Here is a 20,264-nt window from a genome sequence, read left to right as displayed (position 1 = left end):
CTCTACAGAAGCAAGGCTCCTACCAACAGTGTGGCCAGCGAATGTGGCACTACACCAGCTGATGCCAATTTCCCACTAACAAGCATTTAACCTCTCAGTGATTAGACAAAAATCTTATCTGTCATCAGAACTCAACTCTCAGTCAACAACAACTGACTCTTATTAGTTAACACAACATAAACATACAAACCATCACAATCTTTTGAAATAACATTACTTTTTTTGTTGTGTTTTTTTTTAAAAGAAAAATGACACATCACTACATTTTTAATCAGTTTATTTATTCACAGAACAGTTTAATTTCCTTTGAAAGCTAGAAAATAAAGATCATTTACCTTCTTATTTTGCTGTTTTTCCATATGGTAAACATTTTCCCCTAATTCTCATAAAGGTCAATTTTTAAAAATCTACCCACACACCAAATCACAGAATAGGAATGTGCAAACTCTAGGAAAGCTGTTAGTTGATTGCTTTTAAAGTGGCAAAAGATCACAATTTGGGATTATACTGTGAAAGAACTCTTCTTTTTTGCCTTGCTGATAAAACTTGTTTTTGAAGTGGCGTATTTTGAATGATTACAACCCAAAAGTAATTCCCAGTGTAGATAATATTAATTTTAGGAGAAGTTCTGAGCAAGATACTTGAAGAAATTAGTATTATTTTTTCTTTGACCAGAATTTCTGAATTTGATACATATTTTTTCCAAGTGTCACTTTTTTAAAGGTTACACACTTAGAATATAACCCTTAAATTTGCTTCTTGTAAATACAAGAATGGGCAAAAGTTAAGGTAATTAGTTATAGAAAGAATGAAGGTAAGTGCATTTAGCGTCACATATGAACTTAAGGCCTTAGTTTCTTGATTGTGATTTCAGTATTAGCAACAATGTTTCCCCCTCATGCTTACACATACAAGTAAGCAGGCAGACAACAATTTCTAAACATGTAAGGAATGAAGACAGACAATTTAATCTGTTATCAGTCAATACAGTTGGACTCTTAAAGTAACCAGTGGTAGTAAAATAACCTGATCACATTTCATACAGCAATGAAAAGAAACAGAAATTAAGTCTCCTGATCTGTAAAGCAATTAAGAAGCCCACTTACACTTTTTCTTTTTGCAGACGCTACCCAGACCATAATCTATCTCAAAACCAACCACTGCATAATGCATTTTGTAGAATGCCTATCTAAAAATACACTGTATTTCATAGTGTTTATTACCAATGAGGGGGTGGGGATTTCTAGCCTAAACACTAAAAGCAAACATATACATGAGACTATTCAACAGTAGCCTGTAATACAAGCTTATAATAGAAAATTTCACATACACTTATTAAACAGCATTTTATGTCCATTGTTTCAGTCATGTCAAATTAATACAAATTTTTTTTTCTACAAAGTGAGCAGAAAAGACACCAAACTAGAATCAGGAAAGCAGATTTCTAGCTCCAGCTCTACCTCTACCTACCTATGAGACATGGGGAAAGTTCTCTTAACTCTCATACAGGCCTCAGATTCCTCAACTTTAAAACAAAGGGGTTGAACAAAATGACTTCTAAGGAGCATTCCCATAAAACGGGATTTTGTTAGATTTTGAGAATTTCAATTTTTAAAAAAGTTACAGCCATGAAATGTCAAGCTTGGTACTTATCACCAATAATGTAGATTATATAGAGCTTTAAGCCAAGGAATTACTAAGTCTTCATTTATGGGACAAAAATGCAAGACTTTCTAGCATGCTTTTCGTTATCAGAAAGGGAAGGGAATTTTTCAGTGACTGTAAAGTACACAATGGAAACATTACCTGCAGTAGCATGCCAATAATGGATAGGGGTTACTTGTGTTTGTTTTTAGTACCTTTTGCATATAAGCAAGAGGTTCTATATAAGAAGATACCACAAAGCCAATGACACAATACATGTGGTCTGACAAATCAAAATACACTTAAAATGAAGAGGCAACCAAACTACTGAGAACAGTGAAATACAGTTCACTCATTTATAAAATGTATACAAAGACCTGGGCCTAACACGCTTCACTGCACCACATCAAATCCCAAAGTCCAATCTCCCTTTCAGATAGAAGTGTACCTTTTACAAAACCAACACCTATTTTCAGGATCAAAATTCACTTGTATTAGATTGTACTCAGTAAAAAAAACTGAATACATTTTCTATGATTCCAAAATTTTCTATGCTAATACAAATTAAATAAATTCAAACCCTACAATGCATATTTATACTAAAAAATGTGTTTCACATGGTTAACAGATTTGCAAAGAATAAAGGAATTTCTCACAAAGAAGATTCACAAGGCTTGCTCAGTAATAACAAATTTCCATAATGGGAATTTACTTTGAGTGTCAAATTGGGCAGGAAAAACACCTACTTTTAACTCTTTTTATAAAATATTTATAGGAAATTATTAGGCTCATGAAAAAGCACTTGACTAGAACAACCAAGAACAAGTCTTTCTTGAGAAGATAAAAAAAAAAACCTGTTTAAAATGGGATAAACACAATAGAGCCACAAGGCATACACATAAACTGACAAAAATTACAGCACTTTTATTCCCATGATATTTGCTTATTTTATATCTTGAAGACAAACTGATTATGATCTTCCAAAATACCAAAAGTAGCTTGAAATTTACCAATTCCTTTCCTTAATAGAATGAGGACTTTTACCTACAAATATTGTAATATCTGAAAGGGTTTCAATGCGAGATATAATTATGCATTATAAATTTCAAATTATCATAGAGTGGACTCCCTGGTATCCCCATCTAATGACACGACAGACACAAACAAGCTATGGAGCAAGAATCTGTTAACAGTTTTATTTTTTTTTATGTTAAATACCATGGGACAGGATTGTAAGGATGAAAAACTCAGTCAACAACTGCCTCACAAGGGATAAGAAAAATTCTGCCATGATATTAGCAAAGGTAAAGGAGAAAATTTACACTGTAAGAGGCACCATTTCCCCACAGAATACCTCTTGGCATTTCCTGAATGAGTGGGATTAGCAATCTAAATAAATCATATTTCAAGAGGTAACAGCAACAGATAAAATTTAAAGGATTATTAAAATAACATTTACAAGACTCTGAACAATTCTTGAACTCTTATTAAAACCACAAAGAAAGAACAATTCTTTATTTATGAATTTCATAAAGGACTGAATGTGCAACTGACATCTGCTAGTGATGATCTGGTAATATACAATTTGTCCAGTAGCCGAACAAGTTGGTATTTATTGTTTTCTAACCGTAAGATATCATTAAAGGCAAAGCCTATATGACGCTGTACACACAAAAAAATGGTCACCGTGGGCCATACTACCAATGAAATGGTAGGTAAACAAATCATTTTCTGGTCAAGAGAAAATAAAAGAAATAGCACTCTGCATGCTTCAATCTACAAGATGAATTTCCCTAGAAAGAATCCAATGAAAATGGCTGCAATTACAACAAGAAGTGAAGGAAGAGGACTGGTGACATTATCTCTGAAGGATGCAGTTGAGGTCGATCCAGGTTTATCCGAGTGTGCTACCTTTCTGAGCCTTAAGCCTTCATCCTAGAGAGAAAAAAATATATGCACACACAAAAAAAGGTTTTAAATACAAATATGCATATAAGACTACTGAGCTAAAAATCAATAGACAGAAAGCAGATCAGTATGAATGTGGTTAGGGATGGGAATAAAACTAACTGGTATAAGGAAACTAGTTTCTAGGGTGATGCAAACAACCTAAAACTGGTTTCTAGTGAAGGCTACCCAATTCTATAAATTTACTAAAATCATTGAATTGTACACTCGCAATGAGTGTCTTTACAGAATGTAAATTATACCTCGATAATGCCAATTTTAAAAACTGAAGCTAAGAAATATAATCTTAAAAGCATGAAAAATCAGATATGGCTGTATTTACATAAAAGGAAAAATCCCATTAAAATTAATACAATTAAGGAGTTCTGTGCATGCACTTATTTCCAAGGTGGCCCATGGTATTTTTACATTGGTTACCCCTGTCCTAGCCCCGCCAGCAAAGACTACCAGAAACAAACTTGTAATCTGACAGATTTACTGACTCATTGCAACCGGAGCACCCTATAGCAGAGGCACAGGTAAAATCTCACTGAAGAGACAGGCCTTTACAAGTTCAGGATGAAATTTATATAATATAGTGTTTTGATATACTCCAAGCAGAAGGACTGTGTGTAAAAGAGCCAGCATTGGATCTGAACTGCAAAGTAGACACTGAATCCTGTTTCTTTAGAAACTACAAATTACAAGAGATGTGGCATGTTGTGTAAGAAACCCATCCAAAGCTCTGCACCTGGACTGAACAGGGAGGCTGCTTCTCCGCACCAAAGTGACTGTGATGCTCCAGACAAGAGTGGGCTGCTTCATCCTTACTGTTAGGATGGCTTCACACAGCAAATTTTCTGACAGTCTATGATTTTAGGGGACAGTGTTTCTCGGTAAAACAGCAGTAGTCACTCAAAGTAGGAGGTTGTTATGGCACTTTATCTGCTGCAGTATGACCTTGTGGAAAATACTGATATCTGTACTTGGGACCTAGGCAATTGGCTTTGTCAACCAAATGAATAACAAGGCACATTTTTATTTCCTCAGAGCAAGCTAATTTTTATTTTCTCACACTAATTCCTCTAGTGTACCAAGTAAATGAGTTCACCTGATGTCATACCTTTTTATTTGCATTACTAGATTTTTCTGAGGGTTTGTGTGTATTTTTTATATTATGCTAATTAGTCCTGCGTGGAAAAATAGTGATTCCTAGCAAGAACTTAAAAAAATGTTCCTGTCCTAGCCGGTTTGACTCAGTGGCTAGAGTGTAAGCCTGCGGACTAAAGGGTCCCAGGTTCAATTCCAGTCAAGGGCACATGCCTGAGCTGTGGGCTTAATCCCCAGTAGGGGGTGTGCAGGAGGCAGCCAATAAATGATTCTCTCTCATCACTGATGTTTCTATCTCACTCTCCCTCTCCCTTCCTCTCTGAAATCAATAAAGATTTTTTTTTTTAAATGTTTCTAAGTGATTCTGATTCATGAGGTCTGGGGAGGGGCTGGCCAGGTGCATTTTTAAACAGCTCTCTGGGAGATTCAGATAAGGGATAGATTTAAGAACCACAGAGATAGCATAAAATGGGGTAGTGACCAGCCCTGGCTGGTTTGCTCAGTGGTTAAAGCAACAGCCCATAGATGGAAGGGTCTCAGGTTCCAATTCCCAGTCAAGGGCCGGTATCTTAATTGCAGGTTCAATCGCTGGCCCCTGTCGGGGTACACAAGGGAGGTAATATCTCTCTCTCTCTCTCTCTCTCTCTCTCTCTCTCTCTCTCTCTCTCTCTCCCCCTCCCTCCCTCCATCTTTTTCTCCCTCTCTCCCTTCCTCTCCTTCCACCCTCTCTAAAAATTAATACAACAAAATATCCTCAGGTGAGAATTTTAAAAAAATGGAGAGAAGGATGCTGATCAGAGAAATCAAGGGTTAATCTGGCACCAAATTGTGATGGGCCTTATGTATGAAAGCCTGAAATTGATTCTATAAGCCAGTGGTCCTTTTATCTGTCTTTTATCTTCTAGACAGCAGAATGCTTTTTCAAGTAACATCACCTAGAGAACATCAGCCTATAAAAGAGCTGAGACCAGAAATTAAGTCTCACTCACCTATCTCCCTGTTCACTCTTCCTATTTTCCAGCCCTGCCCTACCTGTGCCCCTCCTACCCACCATTCCCACTTCTCTTCTCCCTGCCAAGAAATAAACAGTGGTTTTTGAACAAATACACTGAGCATGCTAAGGAACACAACTTTCATCAAAGAACACAACTATACAAGTCATGGCAGACAAAGTAAAAGTAACAAAAACTGCATGATGTGTGAATATGAAATAGAGATAATTTTTCCACTATCCAGACAGGTGGTGGGGGTAGGGGTGGGGTCCCTAAGGGGATACTAAGGAATATGAAAAGATAGTCAGAAAAATTATTTCAACACGTATCAATTCAAGATATAGTGCCTTTGATTCAGAAAGTAGTTCCTATGTGCCCGGCTCAGTGGCTGAGCGTTGACTTATGAACCAGGAAGGTCACGGTTCGATTCCGGATCAGGGCACATGCCTGGGTTGCAGGCTCGATCCCCAGTCAGGGGGGCGTACCGAAGGCAGCCGATCAATGATTCGCATCACTAATGTTTCTATCTCTCTCTCTCCCGCTCCTTTCCTCTCTGAAATCAATAAAAATACATATTTTTAAAAGAAAGTTCCTTTATAACACTTAACAGAATAACCAAATGTAGATTAAGTTCCATAATTTAGCTTATTTACTCATACATTTTTGTATCATCTACTTTGATACAAAAAGCTCGAAGCCTTAAAAAGAAATTTAAAGGTATTCAAATCTTGAAATAATTACTTGTGAAAGACTAATTATTAATAAATTCCATACATATTCAAACTAGTCCTCAATTCACCAGTCCATTCATTTACTCATTCAAATCTACCCATGACTTCTATATGCATGTGCCATGAATGCAAAGATGAATCCACAGTCCTTGCCCCCAATGAAACTACTGCCCACAAAAGAAACACCTCCAACAAGTAACAGGTGTGATGGAAACAAAGGAGATAGCATTCCTAAAAAATTTTTCTTTTTTTGTTGTTGTTTTTTTGGAGGGAGAGTATCCTACAAAAGGTTATACTAAAAAGATGACAAGAAACAAGTACCAAGAGATGAAAATGCTGCGAGGGTAGGGTCAAGAATTCAAGGCATTCCAGTCAGAGGGAAGAACTTAAGCTAAAGCAAAAGAGGGATTATAAAACAGAGAGGATTCTTCAGGAAATTGTAGCCCAACACTGCCCAATACAAATATAATTTGAACTTCAAATGTGAGCCACATATGTAATTTTAAAAATTTTAGTAGCATATTAAAAAAATAAAAATAAACTGGCAAAATTAATTTTAACAATATATTGTATTCAACCCAATATAACTGAAATATCTCAATATGTAACAATGTAACAAAAAAAAAGATATATTTTACCTTTTTTGGAATTAAGTCTAAGAAATCAGTGTGTATTTTCCACTCACAGCACATCTCAATTCAAATTAACCACATTTCAAGTGCTCAATAGCCCCAGATGACCAGTGGCTGGCTACTCTATGGGCAGCAGGCAATTCATATGACTGGGGCACAGAATGTGAAGAGTACAAACAAGAGAGGAAGCTAGCAATGCCTAGAAAAATGAGAAGTCATGGTAAAACTGTCGAAAGAGGCTGGGAGTGGAGAACAAAGTACAGGACATAATCAAATTGGGAAGAAAAAAATGGAGGGCAGGGAGAATTGACCAAAGATAAATTTAAAAACTGATAGATAAGATGACCTAATAATATTCACATATCCTATGCCTTCATTTAAATCAACTTATTTTCAAAAAACAACTTACTTTCAGGTTTCGATTTTCTTCTGACAGCTTCATCACTTCTCCCTGAAGTCTTTTACATTCTTCCATGAGTTTCCTTGTTTCAGTGTCATTGAGTGAAACACTATGTGGTTTTGGCATGGGTCCATCTTGTTTAGATGCATTCAGTGGAACAGCTTTGCTAGGTTCCATATCATTCTGTATTACAAAGACAGTGGAAATTTTTTTAACTGACCAAATCTCCTTACTGGTTTTAAACAAATAAAATTTAAGCTCCACAACCTTCTTTTCAAAAAAATTACTTAAAAGTTTTGACAATTTTCAATTAAGAATTTTTTTGATAGCGAATGTTATGGTCACCTGTGAGCAATTTTAGAAGAACTAAATCAGTAAATGTTAGCAGATAAGCAAATAAGCCCACTCCCTCCTCTACTCCCATAACCCCTTGCACTTACCTCTACCAAAGCACTTATCATATATCATAATAATGTATTTTTTATGTTCTTTCCTACAATACTTCAAAGACTGGAAGAGCAAGAGTCATTTCTCTTTATATTTCCCCCTTAACCCAGCACTTTGACCAACAGTAGTTATTCAATGAAAGTATGTTGAATGATGAGAAGCAAATAGGAAGGTCATTTTCAATGCTCCGATTCTGCAATTCAAATGAGTTTCTGGGAGGGGAGAGGGGATATCATCGTAATCATTCCAATAAGATTAGGAAACTATCTAAGAAAACCATTTGAAAACCTAACTTCACCAAAGAACTTTTATGCATATATGCATAACCTATGGACAGACTAAAGTGTAGTGAAGGCCTGGGGAAGGAGTAGGGACAGGGTGGAGGGGATCAATAGGAGGAAGAAGGGGGAAGACATTTTTAATACTTTCAACAATAAAGATATATTTTTTAAAAAAAAAACCTAACTTCAATTAAAGGAGAAAAAATGACTGAAGGATATAAACCTTCAAGGGGAGATACTGAACACAAACATATCATGGCAAAAAAAAAAAGGAGGAAGGGAGTTAATTCCATGATCTTAAACTCAAACATAAATGATTCTTTCAAATAATACCACTGTTTGTTTTAATTCACAAAATTCAATATGGAATCACAGTACATAGACACTTTTAAAACTATGAGCCCCCAAAATCTTAATTCTTACCAACACTTATCCATTTGAAACTAGCGGCAAAAGCACGAAGGTAAATATCTAAAGCAGTACTGTACCTAAGTACTCCTGAGCCTGTGATCTAAAGTGCCTCGATATCCTTCAATCCTAACATCATTTATCTTATCACTACAACATAACAATATTAGTGCTAGTCATCTTTTTAATTACAATTTTACTTGATTAAAATTTAATTTTAGACAAAAAAAAACTGTTTTATTCAGATATAAACTGCTAACAAAAGTATTTCTAAATCAACTTTATGGCATTCCACAGTACTAATGAGTTTGAATTATCAAACTCTTCACAACTGGATTTTTATTTTAAATAAATTCTTGAAATTTCAGAAAATTTAGAATTGAGAGCAAATTACCTCCAATTATCTCATCAACCCAACTATTATTCATGCTATCTTCCAATATTTTTTCATACGCATTTTGTAAAACCAGCATACATGTAGATTTTAATTATAAATTACATAACTATCAAATCATCCCAGCTCCTGAATTTATATTAAGTGCAAATTGTTCAAGGGGCAAAACTAGTATTTTCTTATAAAAGGGACATGATGTGATCATTATGCCTAAATCCATTGTTATAATGAGGCTGTAATGTACATACTATTTGACCTGGATTTTTTCCCATTTTTCTTAGAAGCTTCACAGCTGTGAATGATTATTTCAAGAAGGCTACTTTAATTTTCTTCTCTGAGTTTTTCACTTGCTAGCTAGCTCTCTTGTTCTTCACCCTATCGTTCCCTATCCCCAACCAATTCCATCTCTATTATAAAAAATGTTTCAGGCCAAAACCGGTTTGGCTCAGTGGATAGAGCGTCGGCCTGTGGACTGAAGGGTCCCAGGTTCAATTCCGGTCAAGGGCATGTACCTGGGTTGTGGGCACATCCCCAGTAGGAGATGTGCGGGAGGCTGCTGATTGATGTTTCTCTCTCATCGATGTTTCTGACTCTCTATCTCTCTCCCTTCCTCTCTGTAAAAAATCAATAAAATATATATTTAAAAAAAAATGTTTCAGATATATTTTGCTCTCTACCCATATTATTTCCTATTCTTTTCCTTAACAGTAATTATATTTTAAAATGATTTTTCAAGTGTGTTCAAATTCCAACCTACAACAAGTCCAAGTTCTGAAAATGAGGGTGGCATGTTACCTTCCTCTGTAAAAAAGGCAATAGTTAAAAATATCACAACTGAGAAATCTTTAGGTTTTGGTTAAGAATTGGTGAAAAAATATCATGCTCATACCAAAAAGTTTCCTAAAAAATTAAAAGGAGATTCATGAGACCAACAAGTGAAGAGAAAAAAATTATGAGGAATTGCCAAACTCTTCACAATTGGATTTTTATTTTAAATAAATTCTTGAAATTTCAGAAAATTTCGAATTGAGAGCAAATTACCTCCAATTATCTCATCAACCCAACTATTATTCATGCTATCTTCCAATATTTTTTCATACGCATTTTGTAAAACCAGCATACATGTAGTATTTTAATCTTTATTCAATTATATGCATATCGTTTTTTTTACTTTAAATGACAACATGTCATTAAGTATTCTATTCTGTGCTTTATCAAAATTACTTAACCCACCCTGACCGGTTTGGCTCAGTGGATAGAGCGTCGGCCTGTGGACTGAAGGGTCTCAGGTTCGATTCCGGTCAAGGGCATGTACCTTGGTTGTGGGCACATCCCCTGTAGGAGATGTGCAGGAGGCAGCTGATCGATGTTTCTCTCCCATCGGTGTTTCTAACTCTCTATCCCTCACCCTCTCTGTAAAAAATCAATAAAATACATATTTTTTAAAAATTTACTTAACCCTTTGCGGTCCAATTTTATTTTTGGAATTCAAACAGTCTGGTCCAAATTAATTGACGGGATCGAATGTTGAAGTTATCTGTCTCACTAGACCTCAGCTTGACGCTGGACCTGCTCCTAGCGCCTGGTCTGTCGAGTCAGCCTCCACGTTGGACCGAAGAGGGTTAAACATTTCACTCAGGCATTTAATGGGTAGCTTCCCACTCTTTGGAATATTTAACAGGTAGCTTCCCACTCTTTGAGATTTAAATAACATGTCAATAAATATCTTCTTACAGAATTAGATTTCCTTTTCTATTGAAATTTTCCTTAATGTTGTTATATGGCATTTATAACCAAAAGAAGAAATGTCATAACCAATTTGTGGAGCATAAACCTAAGACTAGGAATGCAACAGATACAGTGAAGCTTAAACACATTTCAAAAGTGATCCAAGTCAATCATGGAACAAGTTACATGGAGTACAACTGTATCATGTACTATTTAGGGCCCCTACAAACCAGTCAACATACGTAAGAGATGTAAAGAAATCTAATTTATTTGTGTATATTTGAAATATAAGCATATATAACCTAACTTAGTTGGGGATTAAAAGGAGGGGTGGGCTGAGTCATTCATGTAGTAACAATCTGAAGAGCCTGATGGGAAACACTAAGGCTGCTGTGACTGTAAGTATATGCTTCCATTCAGGAGCTCCATTAGTGAGGTTTGGCTCCAGGAAAACAGCTTGTTCTTGAGAGTTGCTTCAGACTGGTCCAGAAAGTGGAGATTGGTTATTCTGAGAACCATGAAAAAGGCAAACTAGAGGGATTCAACAACATGCTGCAACACTTAGGAAACTGATGAATAGTAACATTACATCAACATTATATTTAATGCTGTAACTTAGAATAAACTAAAAAACCAAGGCCATGATACCAATTAAGAAAATGTACACTACCTTGTACTTTTACCACTGTTTTATATTATTTAGCCTATCTGCAATAATCCCTTCTCCATCTGTGAGATGAATTTACTTCTGTATTTTTTTTTAACAACTTTCAGTTCCAATATTCTAAGTAATTCCTATTGGGGGTAATTAGACAAAAATGAGCTAGGGATAGGAACTCGGGAAAGGTAAAATATAAAGCAAAGTAGCTTTTGCAATGAAGTCTTGGGAAGGACAGGGGAGCTAAAGAATGTAAGTATGCGACTTCATTCTTGTGACTATTATGAGTAAGGGGTGTATATATATAAAAGCTAAAGCCTAGAGCTAAGGCATCAAATTGTTCAGAGGCATAATTAAGGTCTTACTCTTGGAAAGATATTATCTGAATAATAAGGTTACTGAAGATTTACTTTCACTCTAAACAACCAATTCTGTTACTCTAGGTTCATCAATAACTAATGATAAATTTACATAAAGCAGAGGTTCTCAACCTGTGGGTCACGACCCCTTTGGCGGTCCAACGACCCTTTCACAGGGGTCGCCAAAGACCATCCTGCATATCAGATATTTACATTATGATTCATAACAGTAGCAAAATTATAGTTATGAAGTAGCAACGAAAATAATTTTATGGTTGGGTCACAACATGAGGAACTGTATTTAAAGGGCCAGAAGGTTGCGAACCACTGACATAAAGGATCATTTAAAACAAATTTTAAGCCCTCACCTGAGGATACGTTTATTGATTTTAGAGAGAGAGGAAAGGGGAGTGAGAGAAATAGTGATGTGAGAGAAAGACCAATTAGTTGGCTCCCCTATGCGTGCTGACCAGAGATCCAAACCCCAACCTTTTGGTTTACAGGACAACGCTCCAACCGAACTACACGGCCAAGGGCAGGATAAGATGTTTTTAAACCAAACATATTCTCTGCAAAGCCAAATCAAAGTATAAGAAATCTGTTCACTGTGGGGTTCCTGGGGTTTCCAATAAGCAAGAAATGCTAAAGGAATCATACAGCAACCATTACACTATCTACAAGTCAACACACACACACACACACACACACACACAAAGATATTAATAAATTCAAGGATGACCTAAGATCTTAATTAAGGGCTTATACCACAATTCTCCTACCATGGGGCATTTGTAAATAACCATGATAATTAAAAAGGGGTTACTATTATTTGTATTTGATAACAAACCTAAAATAATTTCACTTTTTAAATATATAAACACAAGTACTTGCCTGGAAATCAATGTTTGCCAGCTCCTACACCTTGATTGCCACAACTGCTTGTCTATTCAGATATGCACCTAACTCCCTTTTTAGGGAATGCTCCCAAAATCTCAGTGACAGGAAAAATTATAGCAATTTCATATTAATGTTCAAACTTACATTTATCCTGCTCACTACTGAGATTTTATTAAGTGTTAAATTTGTTTTTTACAGGACAGAGAATAGTCTGTGTGCATGATTTTTAAGTGAATTGTGGTTCAGTAATTTTAAACATAGTTGAAAATTTCAATTCTATTTATTTCACATAATACACTCACAATACCACGTATGGTAACTTACATTAACATAGCTAGTAACACTAGTAGACTCCTATGTCTGTTAACTCCCTAAAACAAACCTTCTGCTTCTCCTGTTTGAACACACTGAGTCCCCTGGGGTCATTCTTCATGTTATAACTGGCAGGAGTTGAAACTGGCTTGTTGATGATGCTTATTGAAGTGACAGCTGGAGCAGTCCCTGGTGGAGTTATACCCTGAGGTGGCATGGGAAACACATTCTCAGATTCACACCAAAGTCTGAGTTCGCCTGCATGGTATTGGGAATGACTAATACAGAAATCATTAGGCTCTAAAACATTCACATTTTATTCTATAAAAAGGTGTTATACATAAGAAATAATAGTAATAAATAATAGCTATGTTAACTATGAACTTTTTAGATTATTTACCAAACAAAATTAGCTATCATCAATTTGTATTCTGTTCACAAATTAAATGTGTAAACCTTATTAAATTTATGCTAGCCTCATAATGTCTGAAAATGAATACCTTCTAACTTTGTGGCTCTGAATTTTATTAATCAATAGTTGTCAATATCTAAACAACAAACACTTCATATTTTCTTACCTTTGATAACATTCAACCTGAACAATTTTTTAAGTTAAATGAATTTTTCCCCTTGAAGTTAAAAAACTAAGTGTTTTATAAACCTCTCCTGTACTTAATGATACCACTCCTCCCCCCAAATACACATACACACACACACAAACACACACCTCCCTCTCCCAGGACCAATAAATAAATTTAAAGATGCACATAGCATTCCATTATATCATTATCTCCATTTTCCTATCTTCTCAAATTCCTCTCAAATAAAAATATTGCCAAAAAAAAAAGGTTAGAACAGACTCTGAAATAATACTTATTGGTATCTAGGTTACTGTATATAATAACTAAGAGAACTCTATCTTACTTAATGACGCACTGTCCCCAATCTGTTCTTTGTCTCAATAGAAAATAATGTATTATTTAATCATAAAATGTCTATACATAAAGACCCCTGAAATGACCTTTTCTTGACAGCCCTTCATTCTTCATTAAGAAAAATCATTGTTTTTTCCTAGAAAATGTCATTAACAGATGTTTTATGTATAGGGCATAAATGAAATCCAATACATTTCTTAAAATTGGGAAAATGTTAAATAAAGTTGCAAGTCTCAAAAAAAAAAAAAAAAAAAAGAATTGAACCCAAAGAACTGAATAGGTGATAAACATGATTAAAAAAAAAAAAAAAAAAAGGAGTTTACTAAAGATACATTCAATCCTGAAAAAAACACTACTACTAACTGGCAATTAGATTTAATACAGAGTTGATAGTAACTAAAAAGAGCTAATTCAGAAAGCCCCACTTTATACAATATAAAATAGTCAATGTTTTAGTATCATCTGCCTCCTGCTATCTATAACCCAAGAACCATGCTGAATGGTTCTCAGTATGAGCACTGAACATAACAACTCAACTGAACTCCATGGGCCATTAATTTACTGAGATATATCCAGTCAAAGACCTGCTGTTCTGTAGGACTAGGGAGACCACACATTTCAGTGTGCTTAAAGGCAGTATTAGCTAATACTTGTTATCCAGGAATAAGTATTAATAGTACCTCTCTTCATTCCAAAACCAAAGGGTCCTTGGATTCCTAGGTAACTCTATCTATGATCCAATTAGACAGCTATTTCCCAAAAAGAAGCCCACATTCTGATGATGGTTCACATAAATTAGAATTGTTCTGTTACAAAAAACAACTTCTTTAAACTATAAAAATAAAAACAAGGACTCAACCACTACACACTTCTAAAGCTGGCACCTTTTTCATTCTACAAGATTGATTATAAAACTTCAACATTTATATAACTGATATCAAAGTCCTGAAAGAACTGACAAAAATCAGTAAAATAACATAGCCTTTTCCACTGTTTTTAGAACATGCATATGTCCAATAATAGCATACCTAAAAAGATCCAGATCCTCTCAAACAGATATACTTATATACTTCAATTAAATGCCTATCTACTTATTGGAAAGGAGGTGGGGGGTACAGGAAGGTGGGCAAGGAGCTGTAGGCAGAGACAGGTATGGGAGTGGGATGGGTGCTTAACATAAAACACAAAATGGTAAAGTATAAGACCTGCTCGCTACGCCAACTCTGAGAAAGGAGTATCAACAGCTATGATAGCTACTGTATGTCTATCTATTTTGGATATACTAACTAAATTTTAGATTCTAAATTCTGATGAACAACTCTTTAAAATAAATGTGTAAGAAACCATTAACTGAATATGGACTTCGCCAGTGCTCTGAACACTAAATATGCCATCCTGAAAGAGTTTATTTGTATATTAAACCTGAGGTTGTCACAAAATAAACTGAATTCTGCTTCAATTAACATACCTTTTTTTACAACATATTAACAGATAAACTAAAAAAAATAAAGGTAAATATCAAGTAATTCACTATACAGCAATCATACTATAAAACTAAAAAATCTGTTTTTAACATTTTTGTTAATCTTACACATTTAGAAATATATTTTTCTTGAATAGGGGAATGTCACCTTTAATCAATTTGTGTAAGTTAGAATTCAGCTTTTATCAATAACTAGAGGCCTGGTAGATGAAATTCGTGCGGGGGGGGGGGGGGGGGGTGTTGTCTCTCAGCCTGGCTTGCAGCCTCTCACAGTCCAGGACCTTCGGGGGATGTCTTATCCCAGTCCCCAAAATAGGGTCTTGAAATACCCTCTCACACTAAAAGGAGCCAAAGCTTCTTGAAGAAATGGCTGATTCCAGGTCTAGGCCTTGTCATATTACACATCAAGGAAATTACCAAAGACTACTAAGGTAAAAAAGGACTCAGGAACCAATCTGATGAGGTTCCTGCTTAGCCAATCTGCACACTGATAATGATAGTAACTGCAAAGAGTTGAAACACAGATATGCTAAAGTTTATAGCAAGACAGAAAAAGAGGGAGGAAGGCTTTGAAGGAGCATGGGAGGCTGCCTGACTGTATATCATATCAGAGGGACACTTATGACCAACTCACTTTTTGAAAGCCTGTAACTGAAGAGAAAGACTTGGGCATTAATCCTGCCTTTATAAACTATGACTGAATGAATAACCAAATATTATTTAAGCACAAGTTTCTCTCCATACAGGTACTCTATTAATATAAAGAAGCAGGAATGACAGAATATCACTATTATGCAAAACTTTAATGAATAGACCTAAACCATATATTTTTTCAATTTCAACTCTTAACATTTTGGGCCTGATAATTCTTCACTGCAGGGGCTATCCTATGCATTGTTAGGACATTAAGCAGCATCCCTGGCCTCTCCCCACTAGATGCCTACAGCACCACTCCTCTCAGTTAACTGTGACATCCAAAACTGTCTCCAGACATTGACAAATGTCCCGGAGGGCGGGGGGGGGCGCAAATCACCCCTGGCTGAAAATCACTCATCTGCATGTTGCCCACCAATGGCTGCTAAGTTTGCAAACACAACAAAAGACATTATGAACCTCCTTAAGAAAATATGTCAATACTTGCAAAGTTGTCTTTGCCTCTCCCCACCAGCAAAAATTACATCTCAATTTAATCAAACCTCTAGATCCATTATAGGAAATAGGAAGACAGAAAAGTTACATGACATCACAAGGATGCAATCAGCAAAATCTAGTCTGTAGGGAAAAGTGTATAGGACAAACTCAGTTTCTTTGCAAGAGAAAAACAGAGAGGAAGTCCATAGATTAAAAGATTTAAGAAACATATCCAACAGCAGTATGTGGACTTTACTTTTAAATAAATTCCAAAAAACTGCCAAAAATTTTAAATGCATTTGTGATATTAATTTGAATGCTGCCTGGATTGTCTGATATTAATAACATATTACCACATTGTGGACTACCAGTAGTTTTATTACTAGCTTTACCCAGTGGCCATATAAGTTTCTATTGAATGAGTACAAAAAAACGTTTTACATAAATGTTAAAGGCACGCTTTAAATACCCACTGCATTTTGAAGTTATTTATTACATGTTCTTACAAGCTAATATCTTTTTAAAGTATGATACTTTGTAAAACCATGTGTAATATGAAGCGAGAATTCTCGCGATCCATCCTCAATGTGTTAAGCTTAAAGGCTTGATGGTAGTATTGTCATTAACCTGTTTTCCCTTTTATTAAAGTCACTGTACTTGAATGATACATACTGAAATAGTTATAGATACAACTATATCACATCTGGAATTTGCCTTAAAACAATGTGAGATGGGAAGTAGTGAAATTTAGATAAAATTAACAATAAAGTGGTAACTGTTAAAACTGGCCATAGGTTCATAGGGATTCATTGTACTGTCTACTGCAGCCGTGGGCAAACTACGGCCCGCAGGCCGGATCCGGCCCATTTGAAATGAATAAAACTAAAAAAACAAAAGACCGTACCCTTTTATGTAATGATGTTAACTTTGAATTTATATTAGTTCACACAAACACTCCATCCATGCTTTTGTTCCGGCCCTCCGGTCCAGTTTAAGACCCATTGTGGCCCTCGAGTCAAAAAGTTTGCCCACCCCTGGTCTACTGTTATAAGGGTTAAAATAAAATGTTAATAAAACATTATCTTCAACAAATATTCCCTACAACTTAGTCAATAACTGTACCTCAAGTGCAAGTAGTTCCGTTAGTGCAAATACAATCTGCAGCTAGTTCATCCAGGCTCAAAATCAGATATTCTCTGGAGTACTTTGAAATTACTGAACAGACTTTGGGTTATTAATAATACCTGGTCTAAAAATGTTCCAGGAACAAACTACTTCTGCTCATGTTCCATGGTGTGGGACTCCGGGGACTACATTCAGTATTTATTCAAGGCCTTTAGCAGATCCAAAACCGCTTTCTTGGATTACTATGGGCTACATCTATATGTAGATATATCTCCTACTCAGCTCTATAAGATTAAATAGCTAGTATCAATTATCATTTCCATCAACTTCTGGTTTGGTTTCCAAAGCAGTGAACACTACTCTTGATCAGCAATATCAAATACTTGACTTCCAACCCCTTTCACAGTATAATCTCAAATTTTCTGCTATCCAGAGCATAACAGAAGTCCAGATTAAAGACAGCTCTAAGTTTATTAAATGACTAGAGGCCCAGTGCACAGATTCATGCACCGGTGAAGTCCCTTGGTCTGGCCTGCGCCCTCTCGCAATCCAGGACCCCTCAGGGGATGTCAGACTACCAATTTTGGCCCGATCCCCACAGGCCAGACTGAGGGACCCCACGGGTGCACATGCACCGGGCCTCTAGTATGCATATGAGACCTTTGGTTAATCTCTTCCCATCCTCCCCCACCTTCCCTATGAGATTCATCAGCCTGTTCCATGTTTCCATGCCTGTGCGCTGAGCATCTGCCCCATGGTGGTCAGTGTGGATCATAGCTACCAGTCGAACGGTGGAAGGGTTGGCCGGTCACTTAGGCCTTTATATATATAGATTGTTAAAAAAATAACATATATATTGAGAAAATATTCAAACATGTATTTAAAATAAGTCGACCCATATTCCACTGAATTTCACTTTTTGGAATATATCTGAAGGAAACAAAGCAGTACATCAAAAAGATATCGGCACCCCAATGTTTATATAACATTATCTATCACAGCAAAGACATGAAAATAACCTAAGTGGTCACTGACAGAAAAATGGATTAAAAAGTTGTGGTGTATCTACACATTACAGAATATTGTTCAGCCATAAAACCAAAAAAAAGTAAATCTTGCCATTTGCAACAACATGGATGGACCTTGAGGGCATTATGCTAAGTGAAATAAGAGAGATAGACAAAATACTGTATGATCTCACTTATATGTGAACTCATAAAAAAAATAAACTCATAGAAAAAGAGATCAGATTTGTGGTTACTAGAGATGGGAAATGGGAAGGGAAACTTGGTCAAAAGATACTCAAACTTCCATTGTAAGATAAATAAGAACTGGGGATATAATGTACAACATGATGACTATAGTTAACACTGCTACATGGTATATTTGAAAATAGTTAAGAAAGTAAATCCTGCCCTGACCAGTTTGGCTCAGTGGATAGAGCGTCAGCCTGTGGACAGAAGGGTAACAGGTTCGATTCCAGTCAAGGGCATGTACGTTGGTTGCAGGCACATCCCCAGTAAGAGGTGTGCAGGAGGCAGGTGATCGATGTCTCCCTCTCATCGATGTTTCTAACTATCCCTCTCTCTTCCTCTCTGTAAAAAAAATCAATAAAATATTTTTTTTTAAAAAAGAAAGTAAAAAAAAAATTTTTTTAATTAAAAAAATAAAAAGAGAAAGTAAATCCTAAGAGTTCTTATCATAAGGAAAAAAACCTTTCTTTTTGCATTTGTACGAGATAATGAATGGTAACTAAGCTTAATGAGGCTATCATTTCACAATATATACAAGTCAGTCATTATGCTTAAATTTATATAGTGCTGTATGTCAATTAGATGTCAAAACTAGAAAAAAATAAAATGAAATTAGTCAACCCAGACAATGTTGTCGTGTTTTCTTGGTCCTAACTTTGCAAATTATTGACTTACTGGCAGCCTAGGCAGAGAGAAAATAAATTCCAAAAGGAAAGTATAAACATGCTAATCCTCACTCGCCAGTAAGAATATATGCATTCACATTTTTTGTTTCAGGTGAATATCCCAAAATCCCTTTTAAAAGGCATTTTAAAACAAAATAATTTGATCAACACCTAATCACCATTCAGTGACTTTTTCATTTCAACTTAATGTAAAAGAGTAACAAAATAATCAAGCCTATGTATTTAATCTGCAAATTTACTTATCAACAGGGCAAAGAACCTCCAAATCAAGGCAATAGTTATATCACATTGCAACCTAATTGTGACAAACAATTCTATTTACTCATATTATTTTATATATTAAGTCATCACTGCCCCTCCCCCCAAAAAAAACCCAACTTACCTTTCAAGCCCCCTACAGTCACAGATAGGTTCAAATTTACATTTTAGAAGGGGAACACAAAAAGTGACCACAACCATTCTATACATTCAAAGACTTTTTAGACTACACGCATATATCCCACAGTCCCCCAAATTATATTTACCTCACACTAATCAAAAAGCAACATAAAATTTACTTACGTTAAAGAATAAAATCAGATTAAAGACAGCAAGATATTTATAAATTGTCTTACAATAAACTTACAGTAAGGAAAAAAGAAAATCAAATGGATTTTGACCAAAATTAATACTAAGCAAAATACCTAGGAATAGCCAAACTTGGAATAAACT

General features: G+C 35.5%; 1 protein-coding gene and 1 long non-coding RNA gene across 3 annotated transcripts in view; both read right to left on the bottom strand.

Moving 5' to 3' along the window:
- Positions 1 to 260: 260 nt before the first annotated feature.
- The window catches only part of VAPA (VAMP associated protein A), a 42,882-nt gene continuing 22,878 nt past the window's right edge, over positions 261 to 20,264 (bottom strand). Inside the window, exons 5-7 of one of the 2 annotated variants that reach the window (XM_059706642.1) lie at positions 13,011 to 13,145; positions 7,466 to 7,639; positions 261 to 3,579 (exon numbers count right to left, since the gene is read on the bottom strand). In XM_059706642.1, coding sequence (XP_059562625.1) covers positions 3,421 to 3,579; positions 7,466 to 7,639; positions 13,011 to 13,145 — 468 coding nt within the window. In that variant the 3' untranslated portion in view covers positions 261 to 3,420. The remainder of the gene's footprint in view (positions 3,580 to 7,465; positions 7,640 to 13,010; positions 13,146 to 20,264) is intronic. The other variant, XM_059706643.1, reaches the window with a different exon arrangement.
- On the bottom strand, positions 14,180 to 19,172 carry LOC132239789 (uncharacterized). The gene is made up of 2 exons (XR_009454150.1): positions 17,533 to 19,172; positions 14,180 to 17,310 (listed from the first exon to the last, which is right to left on the bottom strand). It is a non-coding gene; the product is annotated as an uncharacterized LOC132239789 (long non-coding RNA).

This window comes from Myotis daubentonii, chromosome 8, assembly GCF_963259705.1.
Source record: "Myotis daubentonii chromosome 8, mMyoDau2.1, whole genome shotgun sequence".
Classification (NCBI taxonomy): domain Eukaryota; kingdom Metazoa; phylum Chordata; class Mammalia; order Chiroptera; family Vespertilionidae; genus Myotis; species Myotis daubentonii.
The sequence above is the reverse complement of the archived record's forward strand: the minus strand, read 5'-3'. Positions and strand labels throughout refer to the sequence as shown.